This window comes from Macaca nemestrina, chromosome 1, assembly GCF_043159975.1.
Source record: "Macaca nemestrina isolate mMacNem1 chromosome 1, mMacNem.hap1, whole genome shotgun sequence".
NCBI lineage: Eukaryota > Metazoa > Chordata > Mammalia > Primates > Cercopithecidae > Macaca > Macaca nemestrina.
This window is the reverse complement of record NC_092125.1, coordinates 82,546,670-82,570,078: the sequence shown is the minus strand read 5'-3', so window position 1 is coordinate 82,570,078 and position 23,409 is coordinate 82,546,670. Positions and strand designations below refer to the sequence as shown.

Here is a 23,409-nt window from a genome sequence, read left to right as displayed (position 1 = left end):
TAAAATCTTCTATGAAAACCCAATTACATTCCAAGGGCAGCTCTTATAGTTAAAAACAAAATAAAAATCTTATGATATGGATCATGGTAAACAACGACATTTCCAGTATTGGTGCACACTAACTTTTTAAGTGAATACTTGTCATGTGCCAGGCCCTTGCTAAGCTTTTCACATAAACAACCTCATTTAATCCTCACATCAACATCAGTCCTTTTTTGGGGTATGAAGGGTAGAGACAGGGTCTCACTATGTTGTCCAGTGTGGTCTCAAACTCCTGTGATCTTCCCACAGTGCATGAGTCACTGTACCTGGCCACATTAATCCTTATAATGTTAGATTACCCAAAGGTTTGATCCTGGGCCTCCTTTTTATTCTCTATCTACATACTCTTTTTAAGTAATCTCATTCTATACCATGCCTTCACGTACTGTCTGTATACCGGTGACTCTTAAATTTACTTTCTTATCTGAAGTCCCAATGTGTATATCTAGTGGCATACCTGACATTCTCCACTTGGATGTTTAATAGATGTCTCAGTTTTATGAGGCTGGAGTGCAGTGGCACAATCATAGATCACTGCTGCCTCCAGTTTCTGGACTCAAGCCATCCTCCTGCCTCACCCTCCTAAGTAGGTAGGATTTCAGGCATGCACCACCACGTGTGGCTAATTTTTTCATTTTTTGTAGAGACAGGTCTCGCTATGTTGCCCAGGCTGGCCTTGAACTCCTCCTAACCTTAAGCGATCCACCTACTTCAGCCTCCCAAGGTGCTGGGATTAAAAGGCATGAGCCACCGCACCCAGCCTCAAAACAAAATTCTGGATTCACCCCTTCATGATAAATACACTCAACAAACTAGGAATAGAAAGGAACTTCCTTGACCGAATAAAGGGCATTAATGAAAATTCACAGTGCTGGCAATGAAAGACTGAAACCTCTCTCCTTGTGATCAAGAATAGGACAATGATGTCTACTCTTGCTATGTCTGTTCAACATTGTATTGAAGGTTCTAGCCAGGGAAATTAGTCAAGAAAAAGGAATAAAAGGTTGAAAAGGAAAAAGTAAAACTATCTCCATTCAAAGATGTCATGATTTTATATAAAGAAAATTTAAGGAATCCACTAAAAAACTCTTAGAACTAATAGGCAAGTTCAGCAAGGTTGTAGGACACAAGATCAATACACAAGAATAATGGTATTTCTAAAATCTAACAATGAATAATTTAAAAAATTGAATTAAGAAAACAGTGTTATTTACACTAGTATAAAAAAGAATAATTCAGGAATAAATTTAACCCCTACAGACCTGTGCCACTTCTAGCATATCGCAAGATCTTCAACCCAGTTGCTGAAGGGAAAAACTTAAGCCTCATACTGCTTTTTCATCTTTTAACTTTGACATGTATGGCCTAATTCTGAAACATCTCAAATTTTCATTTCTCTGAATCTCCACAGTTTCTAGCCTAGTTAAGCCATGGACATCTCTGCTAGAATATTATAGTAGCTTCCCACCTAGTTACATTGTCTTCACTCTTAATTTTTTTCTTTTCTTTTTTTTTTTTTTGAGACAGAGTTTCACTGTTGTCGCCCAGGCTGGAGTGCAATGGTATAATCTCAGCTCACTGCAACCTTCATCTCCCGGGTTCAAGTGATTCTTCAACCTTGCCTCCTGAGTAGCTGGGATTGTAGGCATGTGCCACCACACCCAGCTAATTTTGTATTTTTAGTAGAGATGGGGTCTCACCAGGTTGGCCAGGCTGGTCTCGAACTTCTGACCTCAGGTGATCCACCTGCTTCAGCCTTCCAAAGTGCTGGGATTATAGGTGTGAGCCACTGTACCCGGCTTCACTCTTAATTTCTTAACAATGCGTATTTCACATGGCAGCCAGACAAATAAGCAAAACCATAAATGAAGTCTTCACTCCCTTACCACTGGCTCTCCAGCAGTCTTAAAACCCAAAATCTCTGTGCAAGGCCACAAAAACCCTGATCCTTTTCTGCCATCATTTTCTTTTTTCATTACTGTATAGTGACACTCGTGCTCTTTCTGTTCCTTAACTTGTCACCCCTTAAGGCATTTGCACTGCTTGTCCTCTCCATCTGAAATGTATGTTCCCCAGTCTTTGCATAGCTGGGTACTCCTTGTTTAGTTCCCAACCCGAGCATCATCATCTCCCAAGATTACCCACTGGGTGTTCTCATCACATTACTCTGTTTTTAATTTTTTTCTTTATAGCATATTTCACTGTATGATACGGCTCCAGCATCAAGAATAAATATGTGACACATGAGTTTGTAAATACAAAATGATGGACAAAAGAATGGGCCCAAGATAAGGGCCCATTCCTTGCATGTAGGGAAACTGAGCCTCAAAGAAGTTAAGTAGCCAGCACAATATAAAGCTAATAATTCAGAAAGCAGTTCTCAAAGCCTGGTTTGACTGATTCCAAAGTCATTGGTCTTACCCACTATCACATCTTCTAACAGTAAATTCTACAGGTTTTTTGTTTGTTGTTTGAGATGGAGTCTGGCTATGTTGCTTAGACTGGTCTTGAACTCATGCCCAAGCAGTCCTTCCACCTTGGCTTCCCAAAGTGCTAGGTTTACAGGCATGAGCCACCACACGTGGCCTGCTAGATGTTTTGATATGGTAGCTGACAAATTATCTTGTTCTGATTACCTTTTTTTTTTTTTTTTTTTTTGAGACAGAGTCTCATTCCATTACCCAGGCTGGAGTGCAGTGGCACAATCTTGGCTCACTGCAGCCTCCACCTCCCTGGTTCAAGCAATTCTGCCTCAGCCTCCCAAGTAGCTGTGATTACAGGTGTGTGCCACCATGCCCAGCTAATATTTTTTTTTGTATTTTTAGTAGAGATGGCATTTCACCGTGTTGGCAAGGCTAGTCTCGGACTCCTGACCTCAGGTTATCGCCTGCCTCACCTCCCAAAGTGCTGGGATTACAGGCGTGCTGATTACATTTTTAATGCAGTATCTGAGTTCTTTGTCATCAGAATATCATTCACATGATTTTTTTCCTGCTCTTGTGTCAGAACATATAATTTAGTCACATGGGTTTTATTCTCACGCAAACCCTGAGTTTTTTACCTAAGGAAATGGTTCGAAGGTGGCAAGATGTGGAGCTGGGATCAGAACCCAGAGTTTCTCCTCCTCAGTCCAGTGTCCTTTTAGTTATACCATGTGACTTTCTGTAAACAGAAATTCATTTGAAACTTTTAATGTGTATTTTCACAAGGACATAGAAGCAATTGTAAGTCATTTTTTAAAAATTTTAAAAATAAACATTTTAAAATAATTATTGATAATAAACTTTGCCCAAAAGAAGTTATTTTAGAAACAAAATATTCACAACAGCATAATTACTTACATTATTAAGTTTTTTTGATCAGCTAAAGCACTATTTATGTAGTAAATAACGAGAAGTAGTTCTGCTGTTTGGGAAGAGACTATTAAATCATTTAGATTCTAAACGAAATATGCTTTATGCAGTTGAGAAAGGGAGGGAGTGACACTAATGTTAACTGAGAGGTATAGCAGGTAGTAGACTAAGTACTTAATATGCTTCATCTTCAAAAATCCTCATTACCCTATTTAATATTCTTTTTACAAGTGAGAAGAAGAGATTTGTCTGGCAGAGCGTGAGACAAAATAGCAGGAGAGTTACTTGCCAGGTCTAATCTCCATGTTTGAATAATACCTTCACTACTTTTACTTTCAAAGCGCATTCTTCTGGGAAGAGCCAAAACCAGGTCAGGGTCACACTCCCAGCAGGGGGCCCTCATGTATTCTCCAGAATGTATGAACTTTAGCTTTTATTCCACCTTCTGTACATACAGTGAGCAATAAAACAGTTCCCCAGTTTTGTGCTCTGGGATCTCAATATCTTTCACAAGATGACACAAGAATGATTATCCAGTTATACTATTTCTTGAATGATGTTTATTATAAAGTCTTGAAGGTATGTTCTTTGGGTTTTATTTTACTCTTCAGAAGTAGTTAAGTTAGCCTAGTGCTTAAGAGCAAGTTCTACAGCTAGAATGCCTGAGTTTATATTCCCGCTTTGCCTCTTAACCCTAGGCCAGTTACTTAAGCTTTCTGTGCCTTGGTTTCCTCATTTATAAAAATAGAATAATAATAGTACTTACAGGGTTGTTATAAACATTAAAGGAAGTAATATGTGTTGAGTGCTATAACAGAACCTGCACAATAAGAGTCATATATATAATATATAACAATAGCATAAGAATATGTTCTGTTAGTAGGTAATATATATTTAGGTGTTGTTACTTACATTTTAGTAATTATATGCAGGTGCCAGATTATATTAATGAATTGAGTCCACTGTAGAAATTTCTTGATATGTATTAGTAAGAAGCAGATAGCCAGATGGTCAATACTTTTCAATTATATTTATTTCAAAGAAATGGGTTTGATATTGGTTGCTTTCTCTGTTGTATTTTTAGGTATCTGATGTGTAGTCATGCAGAAGACCTACGTGCAAAAGCAGAATGGGAAGGCAAAGGGACAGCTTCCCGATCTAAACTATTGGACAAACTTCAGAGTAAGAGTCTTAATTTTTTATGTCTCTGTGTTTTCTCTTAGATTATGAATGGATACAGTGATCAATTAGGAAGACATATCTAGACATACTTTTATTGAGTGGTTAGAAGAGGGAGAATCCATTTTTTCAGACTCTGTCATGGAGTCTAAGAAGCTAACCTCAGGAGTCAGTGAAGGGGCACTGGTCCCAGAGCAGCCCTTCTTTCATTTGTATTATGTGGTGATGCCCCCCCCCCCCTTAAGATTTTGTTTGGGGGAAAAGTGCTGTGTTTAGAGAAAAAAATATGTAAACCACAGTTTTAAGTCACAAGTGCTTTAAAGATTTTGATTTCAACAGTAAGGCCCAGGTTTCTTTAGGTAAATTGTTTCATTCTTCCCCAACCATGTTATGTTTATTCTAGATTGTAATGTGGGTTTCATTTTTCCTGTATTTATATGTAAAAGATGTTGTTCTCTCTGAAAATTATGAGATTCTATAATTTTGATGTTGAGATGACAGTGACGATCCTAAGAATCACAAAGCCATGCATTTGGGGAGGTATAAGGCATTCAAGGACTGCAATAGGTTAATACTGATATCAAAACACCAGTTACTGCCTGAATTCACACAGTATCTTTGACATTCGGAGTAATTTGTACTTGATCTTAGCCAAAAGGCCAAAAAGCGATTTTTAGAGCAGTTTGATGGGAACTAGAGCTTGACCTGTTGCAGCATTTTCCAAAATTTTGCTCTTTGTTAAGTGGAGATTTTACTTATACCTGGTCTCCTTCTGGTACATGATAATTATCTGATACTCTTTTCATTGTTGTCTTCTTTTTCTTCATTTTGTTGTTGTTATTCCCCGCTTACCTCTCCCTGCCCCTAGAAAGTCCACATACAAAATAAACCCCTCCCACCCAAGTATATTCAATTCTATGAGCAACGTAACTATTGCTGCTGACAAATATTGGTAAAGCTTACATATCACATAACCCAGAACTTCTCTATTTAAGGAGTAGATACTATTGGGGTAGGAACAAGTACAGCAGAAGATGAGCAAATGTCTTAAATAAAAGTTTACAGTTTATTATTATTTCTCTTTTTTAAAATATCTTCTATTAAAGCGTATTTACCACCATCAGTGATGCTTCCCCCACGGCGTTTACAGACTCTCCTGCGGCAGGCGGTGGAACTACAAAGGGATCGGTGCCTATATCACAATACCAAACTTGATAATAATCTAGATTCTGTGTCTCTGCTTATAGATCATGTTTGTAGTAGGTAAGAGGAAAACTTCTTATATTCTGAAATAGGCTAACATTTTACAAACTCAATGATGAACTTATTTTAGTTTTCTTTTTTAGAGTCTTATCCTGTAGCTATATAACAGTTCATGTCTGATTTAACATTTGTTCACAAGTAAAGCTAGAACTATGAAAATTGAAAATTATGAGAAATTTCTGTATGTTTATATAGTAACCATACCTTGAGAACTGAAGTTGGGAAGCCAGTTTTTCATTATAGGTTTGGTTACTCGTTTTCTGTGTCTCACAGTTTAACTATGTCCCAAATTATTTACTGCACATAAAGATCATGGTAATACTTTTTTCTTAATGAAAGTTCTGCTTTTTAGTAGAAGATGGACTCTAAAAATGGTTAAAACAACAGCTATTATTAACTTATAGTTTTGGTTTTTTTACTGTGTCTACCCGTGTCCATAATTTAACTTGTAAGAATTCAGGCTTCTCTTTTGAAATTAGGAGTATTTTGAATAAAAATATACCTACTATTTTAATGGTCTCTAAAATTAAAGTATAGCTTTATTTTGTTCTTGATGTTTTTATTGGTTTCTTTTTTAGACACAGTCTCTCTCTCTTGGCCCAGGATAGAGTGCAGTGGCAAGATCATAGGCCACTGTATAGCCTTAGGCTCAAGTAATCCACTCACCTCAGCCTTCTGAGTAGCTAGGACTATATAGGCATGCGCTACCATGCCTGGCTAATTCTTAAATTTTTTTGTAGAAATGGGGTCTCTTGCCCCTACTGGTCTTAAACTTCTGGCCTCAAGCAATCAATACGTCTGCCTTGGCCTCCCAAAGCACTGGGATTACAGGCATGAGCCTCCATGCTGGGCCTAAAGCATAGCTTTAATTTTAAGATATCAAATAACAAATTGTGAAATATTTCAGACTTCAAGAATGAAATAATTTGGATCTGATGAACCAAACAGAATAGAGGATAGCTGCAGTGCATGTGCTCAGTTGCTTTTACCAGTGATATCAAAGAACTAATGAAAATAATATAAATAAGAACAAAAGCATATTAAGTGTGAGGGCTTTGGAATAACGAGGAACTTCTGAATAACCATAAAAATTGTCTATATATGCATATTTCTACTGTGATTTAAAATAATTTTTTACATATGTATAAACCACTTTTGTAACCATTGAGTTTTTACCTCACTGTCCCTACTTGAAATACAGAAATAATAATTGTTTGAGATATTGGCCTTAAATTACTTAAAAGGGCTATTTAATCTTAAAGTATTAAATTATTACTTGGTACCTATCTTAAATGTTCTACAAGAAAGTGATTAGAAATTTTTTCCCCTGTCCCTTTTAAAATCTTTAATAATGGTCATTGACCTGCTTCTGAGGATTTTAAAATCTTTTTGTATAAAATTGAATAGAGGTAGGAAGAGATAATAGATTAAAAGGCTATATAGTTTCATGGTTCATAGCTCCATTAGCAGATTTGATAACAATGTTAAAATTAAGACGCTTGTGAACCCAAATCTTTTTTTGGTTCATAAATTTAAATATTTTGAAAGGTGGTGACTAGACATAATGGTTCAAGAGGTATCAGTAAGTTAGGAGCTTGCCCTCCTGTTTCGAAACTGAAATCTATGGGAACATGACCAAAGTGTTTTAACAAGTACATCAGCACCTATGAAGCTAAATGATGAAAAATACTTAATCTAAGTTTTTCCAACCTTCAGATCAGGGACCAAGCTCTCATAAGCCTGTGTAGAAAAGCAGTCCAGAGTTTTACATAGGAATGAAAGCATCCTTTTTCTTCTGAAATAACCATTGATTAGAAGGTCTTCTCTGTAATCTTAAAATGAAACCTTCACTCTGTGCTCCTAGTTACCTCTCTTTCTCTCTCCCTCTCCACTTTAGAGCTAACTTCTTGAAATCATTACCTACTACACATTCGCAATGCCTGTGTTCTTACTTTTCCTTCACTCTTCATATTTCTGTATTATTAGGACCTGTGGAGCTAACATAACACCAGAATTGTTGATGTTGGTGAGAATACCTCTTTTACATTCAGTGGATATTTTCCAGCCTGTATCTTCACCTTACTATAGCACTGTACTACTCTATTTTGAAACTTTTCCTTTGACCTCTAAAACATTTTAGATTCTTAGTTTAACTCCTGGCTACTCCTTAGGCTTTTCTTCTTTAACTGCCCCTTTAAGAAATACGTGTTCCAGGCTGGGCACGGCGGCTCACCCCTGTAATCCCAGCATTTTGGGAGGCCGAGTCGGGTGGATCATCAGGTCAGGAGATCGAGACCATCCTGGCTAACATGGTGAAACCCCATCTCTACTAATACAAAAAAATTAGCCAGACGTGGTGGCACACACCTGTAGTCCCAGCTACTCGGGAGGCCGAGGCAGGAGAATCGCTTGAACCCGGGAGGCGGAGGTTGCAGTGAGCAGAGATCATGCCACTGCACTCCAGCCTAGGCGACAGAGCGAGACTCTGTCTCAAAAAAAAAAAAAGAAATATGTGTTCTAGAATTGTTTCTTCCCTCATCCTTAGGTTATACTTCCATGGTTCTAATGACAGCTAGATACAGGCCAGAGCTACAGAATTTGTCTCCTGAGCCTTAGACCTTAATACCACAATTTGGGTTCTCAAGTACATTAAACACAGCATGTCCAAAACAGAACTTCCTTTCCCTCTCACCTATTTTTACAAAATCTACTTTTTTCTTAAATTTCCTACCTCAGTGAAAAGCAGCCATCTACCCAGTTTTCCCAAACCAGAAAACTTGGAGTCAGCCTTAGTTTTTTACTGTAGAGATTTTAAAGCCACTAAGAATAATGTCACACATTACATTATATACACGGTCTTGAGAGTGAGTTGTGCCCTTTATTGCTAAACTGAGAAAATAGAACCTGAACTTACTTAGTTATTTTTAATTAAAAAATTTTTTAAAAATTTTATTCGACACATGATCTTGCCCTGTAGCCCAAGTTAAAGTGCAGTGGTGCAATTATAGTTCACGGTAGCCTTGAACTCCCATCTCAGCCTCCTGAGTAGCTGGGGCTTCAGGCGTGGACCGCCACACAGCTGATTTCAAAAAAATTGTTTGGCTTTGTTTTTGTGTTTTCGTTGTTGTTTAATGGTGATGGGGTTGCTTACTGTGTTGCCCAGGCCAATCTCAAACTCCTGGCCTCAGGTGCTCCTCCCACCTCATCCTTCCGAAGGGCTAGGGTTACAGGTGTGAGCTACCACACTGGGTCTGAATCTAAATTTAAGTCCTATTATTTATCTAAAAGTCTTCAAAAGAACAGTTGCTAATTTTTGTTACCTTCTTTACTCTTTTAGAGACTAGATTTTAGCATTGGAACTAGAAAACTATTTTCAGAAATTAAATCTTAGCTTTGAAATTACATAGCAGCTTTTTTCTGGCGAATAAAGAATTAATTATGAATTATGACTTTTAAAAATATCCTGATGTACATTGAAAAGATTTATCAGATTGTATACAATTTCTAGGCAGGGCATGGTGGCTCACGCCTGTATTCCCAGCACTTTGGGAGCCCGAGGTGGGGAGATCACTTGAGCCCAGGAGTTTGAGACCAGCCTGGGCAACATGGCAAGACCCTGTATCTACTAAAAATACAAAAATTAGCCGGGTGTGGTGGCAGGCGCCTATAATCCCAGCTGCTCAGGAGGCTGAGGCAGGAGAATTGCTTGAACCCGGGAGGTAGAGGTTGCAGTGAGCCGAGATCATGCCACTGCATTCTAGCCTGGGTGACAAGCAAAACTCAGTCTCAAAAAAAAAAACAGGCCGGGCGCAGTGGCTCACACCTGTAATCCCAGCACTTTGAGAGGCCGAGGTGGCTGGATCACCTGAGGTCAGGAGTTCGAGACCAGCCTGGCCAACGTGATGAAACCCTGCCTCTACTAAAAATACAAAAAAAATTAGCCGGGCATAGGGTGCGTACCTGTAATCCCAGCTGCTGGGGAGGCTGAGGCAGGAGAATCATTTGAACCCAGGAGGCGGAGGTTGCAGTGAGCAGAGATCACACCACTGCACTCCATCCTGAGCAACAGAGCAAGACTCCATCTTAAAAAAACAAAGCTAAACATTAGAGGAGGAAAAAACTATTTCTGATACTGAAATTGCTTATTTGATTGGAATTTTGTCCAGCAGTGCCTTGGAAAATATGATTTTAAAATGGTATTTGGAAAGTAAACTGGTCTTGGAGTCAACCATAGGTCCAAATCTTAGTACAATTACTTACCAGTTTTATGACATCTAGTAAATTATTTGTCCTCTTTGAGCCTCATGAAAATGGGGATAATAGTACTTCCATGAGCAATATTATATGTAAAGTGCAGCATTTGGCACCTAGTAAGTGCTTAATAAATGTCAGCTAATATTGATTATTTTATCTAAAATCACACATGTAGAGTAGTAATATTAAAGCAATTTAATTTAAAAATCTGAAAGTTTGAAACAGCCTGCAAATACCCATCTGCTAAGGTAGATTGCCATGTGTACCAAATAAAGAATGTTAATTTATTTTTAAATGTATATTTTGTTTCAGACTGGTGAATTGACAAAATATAATTGTAAATTATTGATTGGGAAAAGAAGCAAGGAAGACCATGTTTCAAGATACACTTAAAGGTGTATCCGTTAATGTTTAAATAACGTTGTTTTTTGGTGGTGGGGAGTTGTCGTTGTTATTGTTTGAGACTGAGTCTCACTCTGTCACCCAGGCTGGAGTGGAGTGGCATGATCTTGGCTCACTGCAACCTCCGCCTCCCGGGTTCAAGCGGTTCTCCTGCCTCAGCCTCCTGAGTAGCTGAGACTACAGGCATGTGCCACCACACCCAACTAATTTTTGTATTTTTAGTAGAGATGAGGTTTCACCATGTTGGCCAGGCCAGTCTCAAACTCCTGACCTCAGGTGATCCGTCCGCCTTGACCTCCCAAAGTGCTGGGATTACAGGCGTGAGCCACCGTGCCCAGCCTACTCAAATAATGTTTCTTATAATACAGAGAATTTATAAGGTAGAGCTGTTTGTCTAAACAGTAGCCACTAACTACGTGTGTCCATTTAAATTCAAATGTAAAATAATTAAAATTAAATAAATCAAGTTCCTCCAGCTTACTGGCCACATTTTAAGTGTTCAGTAGCCACTTGTAGTGAGGGCTACCGTATTAGATAGCACAGGTATATAGCATTTCCACTGTAACAGAAAGTTCTGTTGGACAGTGCTGATGTAGAGGTTGGAAAAGAATGGTTTTTTTAATGAGTGCTTAATGAAAATAGTCATTTAAGTTGGTAAACCGGATCATAAATCACAAAATTCTTTGCCCTTGATATATAATATTAGCTGCCATTTATGAGGTACTAGCTAAGTGTCAGATTCAGTCTAAATGGTTTATAGTCATTTTCGCTTCCTCTTATTTCATCCTTGTATAAGGAATTCTGTAAGGCAGATACCTTAATCTTTGTTTGATGGTTGGAAAAATTTAGATTTAGAGAGGTTAATTTAATATCTCAGAATCGTAGCTAAGTGACTGAGCCAAAATTTGAATCTAAGTCTGTCAGACTACTGCTCCCATTCTTAAGGTTTTGCTCTTAACTACTGCACTCCTTGCCATATTTTGCACTTCTTCTGTGCCTCCCTGAAAATATTATTAATCACATTGGAGTATCTATTACATTCCAGAAATTTTAAATGTATTTCTAATTCTTACAAGAATTCTAAGAACTCTGTTAGGTAGATACTAATCTCCTTTTGTAGACGTGGGAACTCAAGCTGAGAGAGTTAAATGACTTGCCAAAGACATTAAAATTTGTAAGTGAGAAGGACCTAAACTCATTATCTGGAGGCTATTCTGATTTCGGTTTTGGTTTGTTTTTTGAAATGATCTCACTCCATCACCCAGGCTGGAGTGCAGTGATGCAGTCATAACTCACTGAAGCCTCTTAACTCCCAGGCTCAAGCAGTACTTCCACCCTAGCCTCCCCAATAGCAAGTAAAAAGAATGTAGCTGGGCCTGGTGTCACAGGTCTGTGGTCCCAGCTACTCAGGAGGCTGAGGTCGGAGAGTCTCTTGACACCAGGCGGTCAAGGTTACAGTGATCTGTGATTGTGCTGCTGTACAACAGTATAGAGCCTGGGCAACAGAGAGACCCTGTCTCAAAAAAAACAAAAGAAAAAATTTTACAAATGCATTCATTTCTTATTTTTAGTGATGTGATCTTCAAAGAAGTTTTGTCAGTTATGTAACCTTTTTTATTATTATTCTAATCTGTTTTGAAAGAATAATTTGTGGACCTCTTTGTTTTAGGAGGCAGTTCCCATGTTATACGCAGCAGATACTTACAGAGCATTGTAATGAAGTGTGGTTCTGTAAATTCTCTAATGATGGCACTAAACTAGCAACAGGATCAAAAGATACAACAGTTATCATATGGCAAGTTGATCCGGTATGTACCCCAATATGAGTGTTTATATTACAAAAGGGAATAATTTTGAATCTAATTCATTGATTACATATTTTTAAGTATACATATATCAACGGTATTCTTTTCCAAGAGCATTTTTTGTCATCTTTATTTCTTACATTTTCGTGTGTTGTATAGATAATATTATTAACACTGTTGAGTGTTTATGTACTAACGATAATGTTAAATCTGTGTATACATTATTTAATTTAATTTTCTGAAAAACTGTGAGGTGCTAACATCTGCATTCAGATGAGGAAACTGAGGTAGAAGTCAAATGCTTTGACTCTCACAGCTAGTACATGACAAAGTTTGATTCAAATCCCGGAATACCTTGACTCCAAACAAACCCACTGCTATTAACATATGTGCCAATTTATATCTTTGTTAATACTTGATTGAAAGATTAGGCCAGGCACAGTGGCTCATGCCTGAAAGATTAGGCCAGGCACAGTGGCTCATGCCTGTAATCCCAGCACTTTGGGAGGCCAAGGCAGGAGGATCACTTGAGCTCAAGAGTTCAAGTCCAGCCTGGACAACATAGGGAAGAGTCTGTCATTACAAAAAATTAGCCAGGCATGGTGGTCGCCCCAGCTACTTGAGAAGATGAGGTAGGAGGGATCACTTGAGTCCAGGAGGTGGAGGCTACAGTGAGCTCTGACCTTGGTACTGCACACTCGAGCCTGGGCAACAGAGTGAGACCCTGTCTCAAAAAAAAAAAAGGAAGATTAATACAGTGTCCATTCTGTTCCAACCACAAGTTGGAAAAGACTCATTACCCTTTTGCCTTCTGAAGCCCATCATTATCTTGTATAATTTGTGGACCTTGTTGTGTAAGCCTTTCTCCTTTGTTTTCCCATTGATATATAGGAAAAGTATTTTATTCTGGATTTAAAATTCTGAGTTCCCTCTAAAATCAGTTAAGTGTTTGTTTATAACCAGATGACCTATGGATTTGTTGTGGATAATAAGTATTTTCATTTATTTCAGCTAACTGAACATTTATCAAGGGATCAAAGAAGCACATGACTCCAGATAGGTTAAGGAGCTATATTTGTTTTAGGAGTCATTCACCTAAAATAAACTTCTTTTCTTTTGAGACAAAGTCTCACTCTTGTCCCACAGGCTGGAGTGCAATGGCGCAATCTTGGCTCACTGCAACCTCTGCCTCCTAGGTTCAAGGGATTCTGCTGCCTCAGCCTCCCGAGTAGCTGGGATTACAGGCGTCTGCCACCACGTGCGGCTAGTTTTTGTATTTTTAATAGAGATGGGGTTTCACCATGTTGGCCAGGCTGGTCTCAGACTCCGAACCTCAGGTAATCTGCCCGCCTTGGCCTCCCAAAGTGCTGGGATTACAGACGTGAGACACTGTGCCCAGCCAAATAAACTTATTTTGAAGTTTAGAATTAAAATATGATATTAGCTCAGGATAAAGTTTTGGGCTCCTGTGTTGAGAAAAATAGAAAAAGGGAGCCATTCTGAGACAGTATCTCAGTGTGTCACCCAGGCTGTAGTGCAGTGGGGTAATCTCGGCTCACTGCAACCTCCACCTCCCAGGTTCAAGAGATTCTTATGCCTCAGCCTCCCAAGTAGCTGGGACTACAGGCGTGCACCACAACACCCAGCTAATTTTTGTATTTTTAAAGTAGAGACGGGGTTTCACCCTGTTGGCCAGGCTGGTCTCATACTCCTGACCGCAGCTAATTGCCGATCTTGACCTCCCAAAGTGCTGGGATTACAGGCGTGAGTCACCATTCCGCGCCTAACAGTTCTTTTTAGAAGAGAATTGAATTTGAGAGCATACACCAATGCTTGCATACCTACATATGCTACAAACAATGAAAGGTAAATAAGGTACATTCTTTACCATAAAGCAGTGGTTCTTTACCTTTTTTTGATATCACGTACCTCTTTGGCAGTTTGGCAAACCTATGGACTCTTTCTCAGAATGTGTTTAAATGCATAAACGAAAGCACATAGTAAGGCCAAATATATGTTATGTATTCATTACTAAGGAAAGCCAATTATAGTGATACGTAGTTAACAGTAGAAAAACGTATTTTTTATTTTTATTTAATGCTTTATTAATGCGTTAAATAATAAATTCTAGCAGCAGATGTAAGTACCAGAATTTTCAAGTAGTGATGAGCACACAAATATTTCAAGGTATCTGCAACAACTATAATATATGAAAAGATTTAAGATTTCTGTTGTTAATGGAGTCACCGAATACCACCTAATTTAGTATATTAGCTAGTATACTACCCACCACTACCTAATATACTACCGTATGTAATTAGTAATATACCCAGTACTGCCTAATACTACCTTGTTAATTGCCTGCGTTAGAGAGTGAAGGAAACACCAAATTTCAGGCTGTGTTTAATAAAAATAGAGATGTGTCTTTTTCCCATTTAAATTCATAGACCCCTGATTCTATCCCTGGACCCATTCTTGTAGATCTCAGGTTTAAAATTCCTGTGAAAAAAATGTACAGTTTAAATGAAAACAAAATTCAATGAAATAAGCATGATACATAACAGATAATACATAAAGTATTATGAAAGTGCAAGGAAGCTTTACAAGTCGAAATACCTCATGAGAGCCTTATTGTGCATCACACCGGTGGACAACAGGAAAGGGGCATTCTAGGAAGACAGGAAAACTTCTTACCCTCCTATCCCCCTCCAAAAAAAAAATAATAATAATAAGATAATGGGATGAGTAATGACAGAGTGGGAGATTAGACTAGAAAAAGAGTTTGGGATCAAATCACAGCCTTTGCATGCTAAGTTCTGTTTTCATTCACCAGTCATTTATTTGCGTGATATCTGAAAAAGAAGGTAGTAATACCAAAACTGCTTTATTAAAGTCTTTCCTAGTAGCGGTGTATAAGAATCCCCCTTCGTTTAGCCAGTATTTATTAAACACCTGCTGTGTGCCAGGTCTTTTGCTATAGACAGACTAAGCACATGATAATACACCATAATTTATAATGGGTGCTACAGGAGCTCATAAAACAGAGCCTACTGGAACAGGAAAGTAAGAAAAGTAAATATTGGGTGAAGAAGAGGTAAAGAACTATTTAGGCAAAACTAGTTAGGCCCTTGGGCAAAAGAAAACATAACATGGCATTTGGGTGGTTTGGGGGAAGAGTTTTAGGTACACTAGAGTTGAGGTTAATTAAGTAGCAGCCAGATCAAGGGGAGCTTTTGTATTCTTTGCTAAGAGGTTTAGACTCTTATGCCAGTGTTTCCTAGAGTGTTATAGTGAGTCCTTTGGGACTGACTCTTTTAGTATGATGGTATTTTTGTAATGTCAAATACTGTCTGAAAAAATTATAAGAAAATATATGTTCTTTTTGGCCGGGTGCTGTGGCTCACCCCTGTAATCTCAGCACTTCCCTGTAATCTCAGCACTTTGGTAGGCCGAGGCAGGTAAGTCACCTGAGGTCAGGAGTTCAAGACCAGCCTGGCCAACATGGTGAAACCCCATCTCTAGTAAAAATTTAAAAAAGTTAGTCTGGCATGGTAGTGCGTGCCTGTGGTCCCAGCTACTTTGGAGACTGACGCAGGAGAATTGCTTGAACCTGGGAAGCAGAGGTTGCAGTGAATTGAGATCGTGCCACTGCACTTAAGCCTGGGCGACAGAGAAGACTCCATCTCAAAATATATGTGTGTATATGTATATGTATATATATACATTTGTGTGTATATGTATATATACCCATTTGTGTGTATATGTATACGTGTATATATACGTGTATATATATGCCCTTTTTGAACATGTGTGTGTATTTTTTAATGGAGAGGAAAAAAAATACATTTAAGAGAGCCTTAAAATTTGAGTTGATGTGATTCCAATGCCTACTTTCCTTTAACAGTTTTTCTGTGCCTAAAAAAGGTGAATTTTACCCATTCCGCCCAAAATCCAAGCAAAGTCGTATAGGCTCCACGAACATGTTATTTCCACTTTGAATAAATTAGTGTAAAGGCACTGTACTAATGAAGATAGAGTATTAATGTTTTTATTTTCAACTTTATCTTTTATAGGATTATATTTTTTTCATTCATGAACGTAAAACAGTTTTTGAGTTGAATATTTCTTTACTTTTTTTTTTTTTTTTTTAAAGACAGAGTCTCACTTTGTCACCCAGGCTGGAGTGCAGTGGTGTGATCTCGGCTCATTGCAACCTTCGCCTCCTGGGTTCAAGCAATTATCCTGCCTCAGCCTCCTGAGTAGCTGGGATTACAGGCGTGTGCCACCATGCCCAGCTAATTTTTGTATTTTTAGTAGAGACAGGGTTTTACCACATTGGCCAGGCTGGTCTCAAACTCCTGACCTCAAGCAATTTGCCTGCCTCAACCTCCCAAAGTGCTGGGATTGCAGGCACGAGCTGCCGCACCTGGCTGAGTTAAATATTTCTAAAGGAGTTTGTCTTCAGTTTAAAAGCAAATCTTTGTGTTGATCTGGGGCAGTACTGTGAATGAAAATTTGTTCCTGAAAGATCTTGAGCTAGGCAGGAAGACTTGACTTGCTTAGTAAATTATTTAAACCGCTTTGATCTAATGATACTACTGATCTAATACAAATACCTCATGCCTCTTACCCACTTCCCAAAGAAGAATCAGAAGTAGTCGCATTGTTAACTATTGAATTTTGTCAAAACAATGGGGATTTGGAATAGATAATTGTATGAATGATAAACTTAGGGTTCAGTGAAGAAACAGTAGCGTAAACATAATCCATTTTGCAGTGACATTTCTCAGGAGGGGAGGAATCTCCAGCTTAATTTTATCAGACTAGTTCCCAACTGCTTGTGGGTCATTCCATTGGGATTTCCCACCACTCCACCCCCCTCCCCCCCGCTCAGAGCTAAACTCAATCAATCTTAAGACTAAAGTCTAAAACTTACTGTTTCTTCCCACCTTTAGCCAAATTCTTACTTCCTCTATTTCTTGTAAACATCCATCCCTATCCCCTAAACCAGAAATCTGGAGGTTGTGTTTGAAGATTTCTTGTTATATTCTATCATGTCATTTTTATCTCCACAGTATCTTTTTTTTTTTTTTTTTTAAACAGGTGTTTCACTATGTTGTCCAGGTCAGTCTTGAACTCCTGGACTCAAACAGTCCTCCAGCCTCAGCTTCTCAAAGTACAGGTGTGAGCCGTAGTGCCTAGCCCAAAATATCTTTTGATTCTGACCTCTTTTAGTCCTCAACATCTTACGTTAGGGCATCATTTTTCGGGAACTGACTGTGAACTATGTATGGCTCATTATGGTTCCATTGTCCCGTTATGGTTTCCTTATCCTGTGTCTTTCTTTCTGATTCATCTTCCACGTTGTTATCCTAGTTCCTAAAGCCAAATATCACACTGTATATTCCCTAGCTTACAAATTTTAAGTGGCTTTTCACACACAGGGAAAATGTAGCCCCTTAGCCTACAACAAACACGTCAACTCTTGCAGCCTTGTCACTTGCCACATCTACATTTGCACTTCACAGTTCAGCTTGCATAGCTTACAATATGGGCTTTTAAGTGAGGCAGTCCAGATTCAGATCCCCATTGCACTACAAACAGGCATGTTTCTAACCTTTCTAAACTTTCATTTCTTTCCCTATAATATGAGAGAGGGGGTAATATTCTAGATCTGTGAGGATTAAATGAAGTATTGTTTGTGAATGGTGCTAGTAGTGGTTAGCATTAATAAGTGGTAGCTTTGCTGGGTAGGATTGTAAAATGGTGCAACCGCTTGGAAAACAGTTTGGCAGTTTCTCAAAATGTTAAACAGAGTTAGCATATGACCCAGAAATTCCACTCCTATGTATATACCCAAGAGAAATGGAAACATATGTCTACACAAAAACTCATACATATTCATAGCAGCATTATTCATAATAGCCAAAAAGTAGAGAAACAGTCCAAATGTTCATCAACTCATGAATGGATAAACAAAATAATTATACTGTTAAATATTATTCAGCAATAAAAAGAGATTAAATACTAATACATTCTATAACATGGATGAACCCTGAAAACATGCTCAGTGAAAGAAGCCAATTAAAAGAGACCACATCACGTATAAGTCTGTTTAGGTGAAACATCCAGAATAGGCAAATCTATAGAGACAGAGACAGAAAAGTAGTGGTTGCCAGGGGCTGCAGGGAGGGGTATGGCAGCTGCTGATGGGTAGGAGGTTTCTTTGGGAAATGATGAGAAGGTTCTAAAAATTCGATGGTGTGATGGTTGCACAACTCTGAATATACTAAAATATACTGAGTTGTATACTTTAAAAGGATGAATTTTATGGTAAGTTATATCTCAATGAAGTTGTTTAAAAATATGTAAGAGATAGCTCATTATACCCATCTGTTTTCAGTTGCCTTGAAAGCTTTCTAAGGTCAAATGCAATATATCTTTATACATATAATAAAAATGTAAATATATCTTTATATTTTCATCGAGTACACAATGACTTGTATATAGTAGATGCTTAATGGTGTAATAGATGCTTAATAGATGTTGCAATGTGAATGAGTCTTTATGAAGCAAGCTGTTAAAGGGAAAATTGGTCTGAAAATTTCCTCAGATTAAATTATCAAAGTACATCTTTGTAGCTATTTAAGTTCTTGCACCAGAAAACAATGACTTTAGTGATAGGAGTTAACTGAATTGTTTATTTTCCTTCCTAGGACACACACCTGCTAAAACTGCTTAAAACATTAGAAGGACATGCTTATGGCGTTTCTTATATTGCATGGAGTCCAGATGACAACTATCTTGTTGCTTGTGGCCCAGATGACTGCTCTGAGCTTTGGCTTTGGAATGTACAAGTGAGCGAGTTCCATCTTTGGTTTAGCTTTTAAGTACAGCATAGTCATAATGTACATATTCATTATAACTTCATTGATTTATATAACAGAACCATTCAACCTAAATTACTATACTGTATCTCTTAGTTATTCAAGTGGAACCCAACTTTCCAGATTTATCAATTTAAATATTATGCTCAGTAATATATTTTTGAAAGAATGATAAGTGTTTTCAGGATATTTGGCTTTGTCCTGTGGAATTTATACTATTTACTGTGCTTCCTCAGAAAGGATTTATAATGGTTTCATAGTTTCACAGTTGTACATTAAAACTACCTTTGAAATGTAAAAGGTCAGCATTAAACCAGATTTTCCATTCTAATGGCAGTTGCGCCATCTCCTTACCTATATTTTATATACTAAGCTAGTTTAGTGAGGCTAAATGATGTTTTCGGTACTTACTACTAAGGGCTTTATTGCTGGGTTTGTTCGTTCGTTCGTTTGTTTTTGAGACAGTCTTACTCTGTTGCCCAGGCTGGAGTGCAGTGGCGCGATCTCAGCTCACTGCAACCTCCGCCTCCCAGGTTCAAGCGATTCTCCTGCCTCAGCCGCCCGAGTAGTTGGGATTACAGGTGTCTGCCACCACGCCTAGCTAATTTTTGTATTTTTAGTAGAGATGGGGTTTCACCATGTTGGCCAGGCTGGTCTCAAACTCCTCACCTAAAGTGATCCACCTACCTCGGCCTCCCAAAGTGTTAGGATTACAGGCGTGAGCCACCGCCCGCCCATTACTGTTTATATATGAAAATTTGAATTTTATGCAGGGTCCCATTTTAGGAAGAGTCAGCATTAGGTTCAGTTTGTTATTTACAATTCATGTTTTAGAAATCCTGTAGTTATAATAGTAAGACTGCCTTTCTGGTCAGTCATTTCCTTGTTTCAGCTCCAGCTTTTTATTAAGAAAATTTTCAAATATTAAGAAAAGTTGAAATAAGAGAATGATGGTCTATGTGCCCACCCCTGTAGGTTCAACAGTTGTTAACGTTTTGTGATATTTTGTTTGTACATACGTGCATAGAAACATGCTTTTGTGGCCGGGCGTGGTGGCTCACGCCTATAATCCCAGCACTTTGGGAGGCCAAGGCGGGTGGATCACGAGGTCAGGAGTTCAAGACCAGCCTGGCCAAGATGGTGAAACCCCATCTCTACTAAAACTACAAAAAATTAGCAAGGGCAGTGGCAGGCGCCTGTAATCCCAGCTACTTGGGAGGCTGAGGCAGGAGAATCACTTGAACCCAGGCAGCAGAAGTTGCAGTGAGCCAGGATCGCACCACTGCACTCCAGCCTGGGTGACAGAGTGAGACTCCGTCTCAAAAAAAAAAAAGAGAAATGTGCATTTGTACTTACACATATATACATATCTAAAACATTTGAAAGTAAATTAGATACTTTACCCTAAATACTTAAGCATGTGTTTTTTAAAAAATAGCATCCTACCTATTCAAACGTTATGATATCTAAGAACATTAACTATAATTCTCTATTATCTAGTACTTATGATCAAAATCCATGGTTGTTCCCAAAATGTGTTTTATGCCATTTTTGTCAAATCAGCATTTAATCGATGTTGTATTTGTGATTGGGTTCAGGGAGGTGGCAGAACACAGAGTAGAATATTAAAATTGCTTTCCCTCAGTAAAACAGCTTGCAGTGAGTCTGACCTAGAAGATCAAAGAAAACTGTTTCCATTAAAGCTTTCTTTTCACCTTCCAAAGGCGAAAGTATGTAGTCTTAATCCTGTAATAGAAATTTAATGTAGAGTGCCTTTGTAGTCTTTCTTTGACCAATTTTGAATTTCTGAACAATTAAACTATGTTCTAACATAACTTTCATTGTGTAGTACTTTATATACTTAAACTTCTTCTGAAAGGGTGATCTTTTCATCAGTTTTTAGATTTCTTTAATCATTTCTTAAATTAGAAAAATTCTAATCTAGTAACCTCATGCACTCACTATTCGGAGCATAATAAGAGAAGACAAACCATTTCTGCCTTCAGAACTTAGTATGTTAATGTATTTGTCAATAGAAAATGCCAAGAATTTAGCTATTTCTTGTATATTCGTGCTCTAAACTTTCAACTGTTTATATCAGTCAACCCAAAGAAGTAAATAGGGGAGACTAGTTAACAATTTGGGGGAAGGATTTATATTGCTGAACACTTTTTTTCCAGTGTAAGGGAGACCTGGTTTTCTGTTTTTGTGCCCTCTTTTAGTCCTTGGCCCCATTTCCTAATCATACCCTTTGTTTTCACTCTTATGTTTCTACTTTTGATTACCCATTTCTCACAGGAGAACTATGCCCATGTACATTTTATTATTATACCAAGGGCAGCTATTATCTCTCAGATCCTGTTTCTAATCTATGAACAAAATGGAATCAAGACTAGATTAAATGGTATGTGTATACCTTCTAAGTTGAGTAATTCAGAAAATGTAACAGGATGATACTTAACTATTGTAACCACTAAATGTTCTTACTTAGAAATGCCATGGAATGGCTATGTTAAACAGTGCAAAGGTTCTTCTTTCTAGTACTGTTCATTGAGATAAGGTTGTGTATCAGAAAAATGTTTTTTTCTCTCTTCCTACCTTCCCTACTATATTGTGAGCATTTGAATATGAAATTCAACATAATTTATTTAGACTGACTGCCCTTGGCCTACTTTATGGGCATAGTTTTTCTTTTTTCTTTTTTTTTTTTTTTTTTTTTTTTTTTTTTTTTTTTGAGACAGTCTCACTCTGTCACCCAGGCTGGAGTGCAGTGGCGTGATCTCAGCTCACTGCAACCTCCTCCGCCTGGGTTCAAGTGATTCTCGTGCCTAAGCCTCTCGAGTAGCTGGGATTACAGGCATGCATCACCATGTATGGATACAGTTTTTTACTCAGTAATCATGTTCTTGAGGAATTGCTAATTGCATTAACTGCAGTTTTAGAATAAAATTTATAAAAAACTTTGGACTGAGAAGTAGAAGCTCAGAAGGAATAGGTATGTAGTCTTGGACTTTTCATTATCTTGCTTGGGAAAAATTACATGTTTTAGTTTATGAATATAATCGATTTGAGATGAGAGATTTACTGAAGTTTATCTCATATCTGCTCTTTGGGTTACCTATGCCAGACATTGTTCAACTCCTGGGTTTTTCTTCAAGTCCTTAATTTCTCTTCTGGGTGCTGTAGTCTCTTTTTTGTAGGGTCACTTGAAACAATTCATTACTTAGAAGGAACTAGGAAGGCCGGGCCCGGTGGCTCACGCCTGTAATCCCAGCACTTTGGGAGGCCGAGGTGGGCGGATCATGAGGTCAGGAGATAGAGACCCCGGTGAAACCCCATCTCTACTAAAAATACGAAAAATTAGCCAGGCGTGGTGGCGGGCGCCTGTAGTCCCAGCTACTCAGGAGGCTGAGGCAGGAGAATGGCGTGAACCCGGGAGGCAGAGCTTGCAGTGAGCCAAGATCATGCCACTGCACTCCAGCCTGGGCGACAGAGCAAGACTCCATCTCAAAAAAAAGAAAAAAAAAGAATGAACTGGGAAACCAGCCAGACATCCCAGTTATATATTTATTTTTTTTCTTCACATATTTCCTTTAGAGGGATATCTTGAAGGTCTCATTTACAGTTTTATTTCCTTATAGACAGGAGAACTAAGGACAAAAATGAGCCAGTCTCATGAAGACAGTTTGACGAGTGTGGCTTGGAATCCAGATGGGAAGCGCTTTGTGACTGGAGGTCAGCGTGGGCAGTTCTATCAGTGTGTAAGTATTCAGTGCCCCCTTCCCAGTGTCTGTTGGTTTCAAAGCAAATGTACTTTTGTTTAAACAATTTCCTTGACTCAGTATCTTATAAAATACACTCTATGGGCCAGGCATGGTGGCTTATACCTGTAATCCCAGCACTTTGGGAGGCCGAGCCAAGTGGATCACCTGAGATCAGGAGTTCAAGACCAGTCTGGCCAACATGGTGAAACCCTGTCTCTACTAAAACTACGAAAATTAGCTGGGCATTATGGTGGGCACCTGTAATCCCAGCTACTTGGGAGGCTGAGGCAGGAGAATCACTTGAACCCAGGAGGTGGAGATTGCAGTGGGTCAAGATCACACCATTGCACTCCAGCCTGGGCAACAAGAGTGAAACTCTGTCTCAAAAAAATAAATAAGTAAAACAAAATATACTCTATGAACACCTACTTTGCCATCGTCCTAGACAAGCGCTGTCCAA

The 23,409-nt window shown here is 38.4% G+C and overlaps 1 protein-coding gene across 3 annotated transcripts in view; it reads left to right on the top strand.

Annotated features, from left to right (window-relative positions):
• LOC105478359 (WD repeat domain 26) overlaps positions 1-23,409 on the top strand; it is a 48,523-nt gene that overhangs the window by 10,133 nt on the left and 14,981 nt on the right. For 2 of the 3 annotated variants that reach the window (XM_011735567.2, XM_011735547.2), the window contains exons 5-9: positions 4,480-4,577; positions 5,681-5,837; positions 12,163-12,301; positions 19,015-19,155; positions 22,827-22,946. In XM_011735567.2, the coding sequence (XP_011733869.1) occupies positions 4,480-4,577; positions 5,681-5,837; positions 12,163-12,301; positions 19,015-19,155; positions 22,827-22,946 (655 nt within the window). The remainder of the gene's footprint in view (positions 1-4,479; positions 4,578-5,680; positions 5,838-12,162; positions 12,302-19,014; positions 19,156-22,826; positions 22,947-23,409) is intronic. The other variant, XM_011735559.2, reaches the window with a different exon arrangement.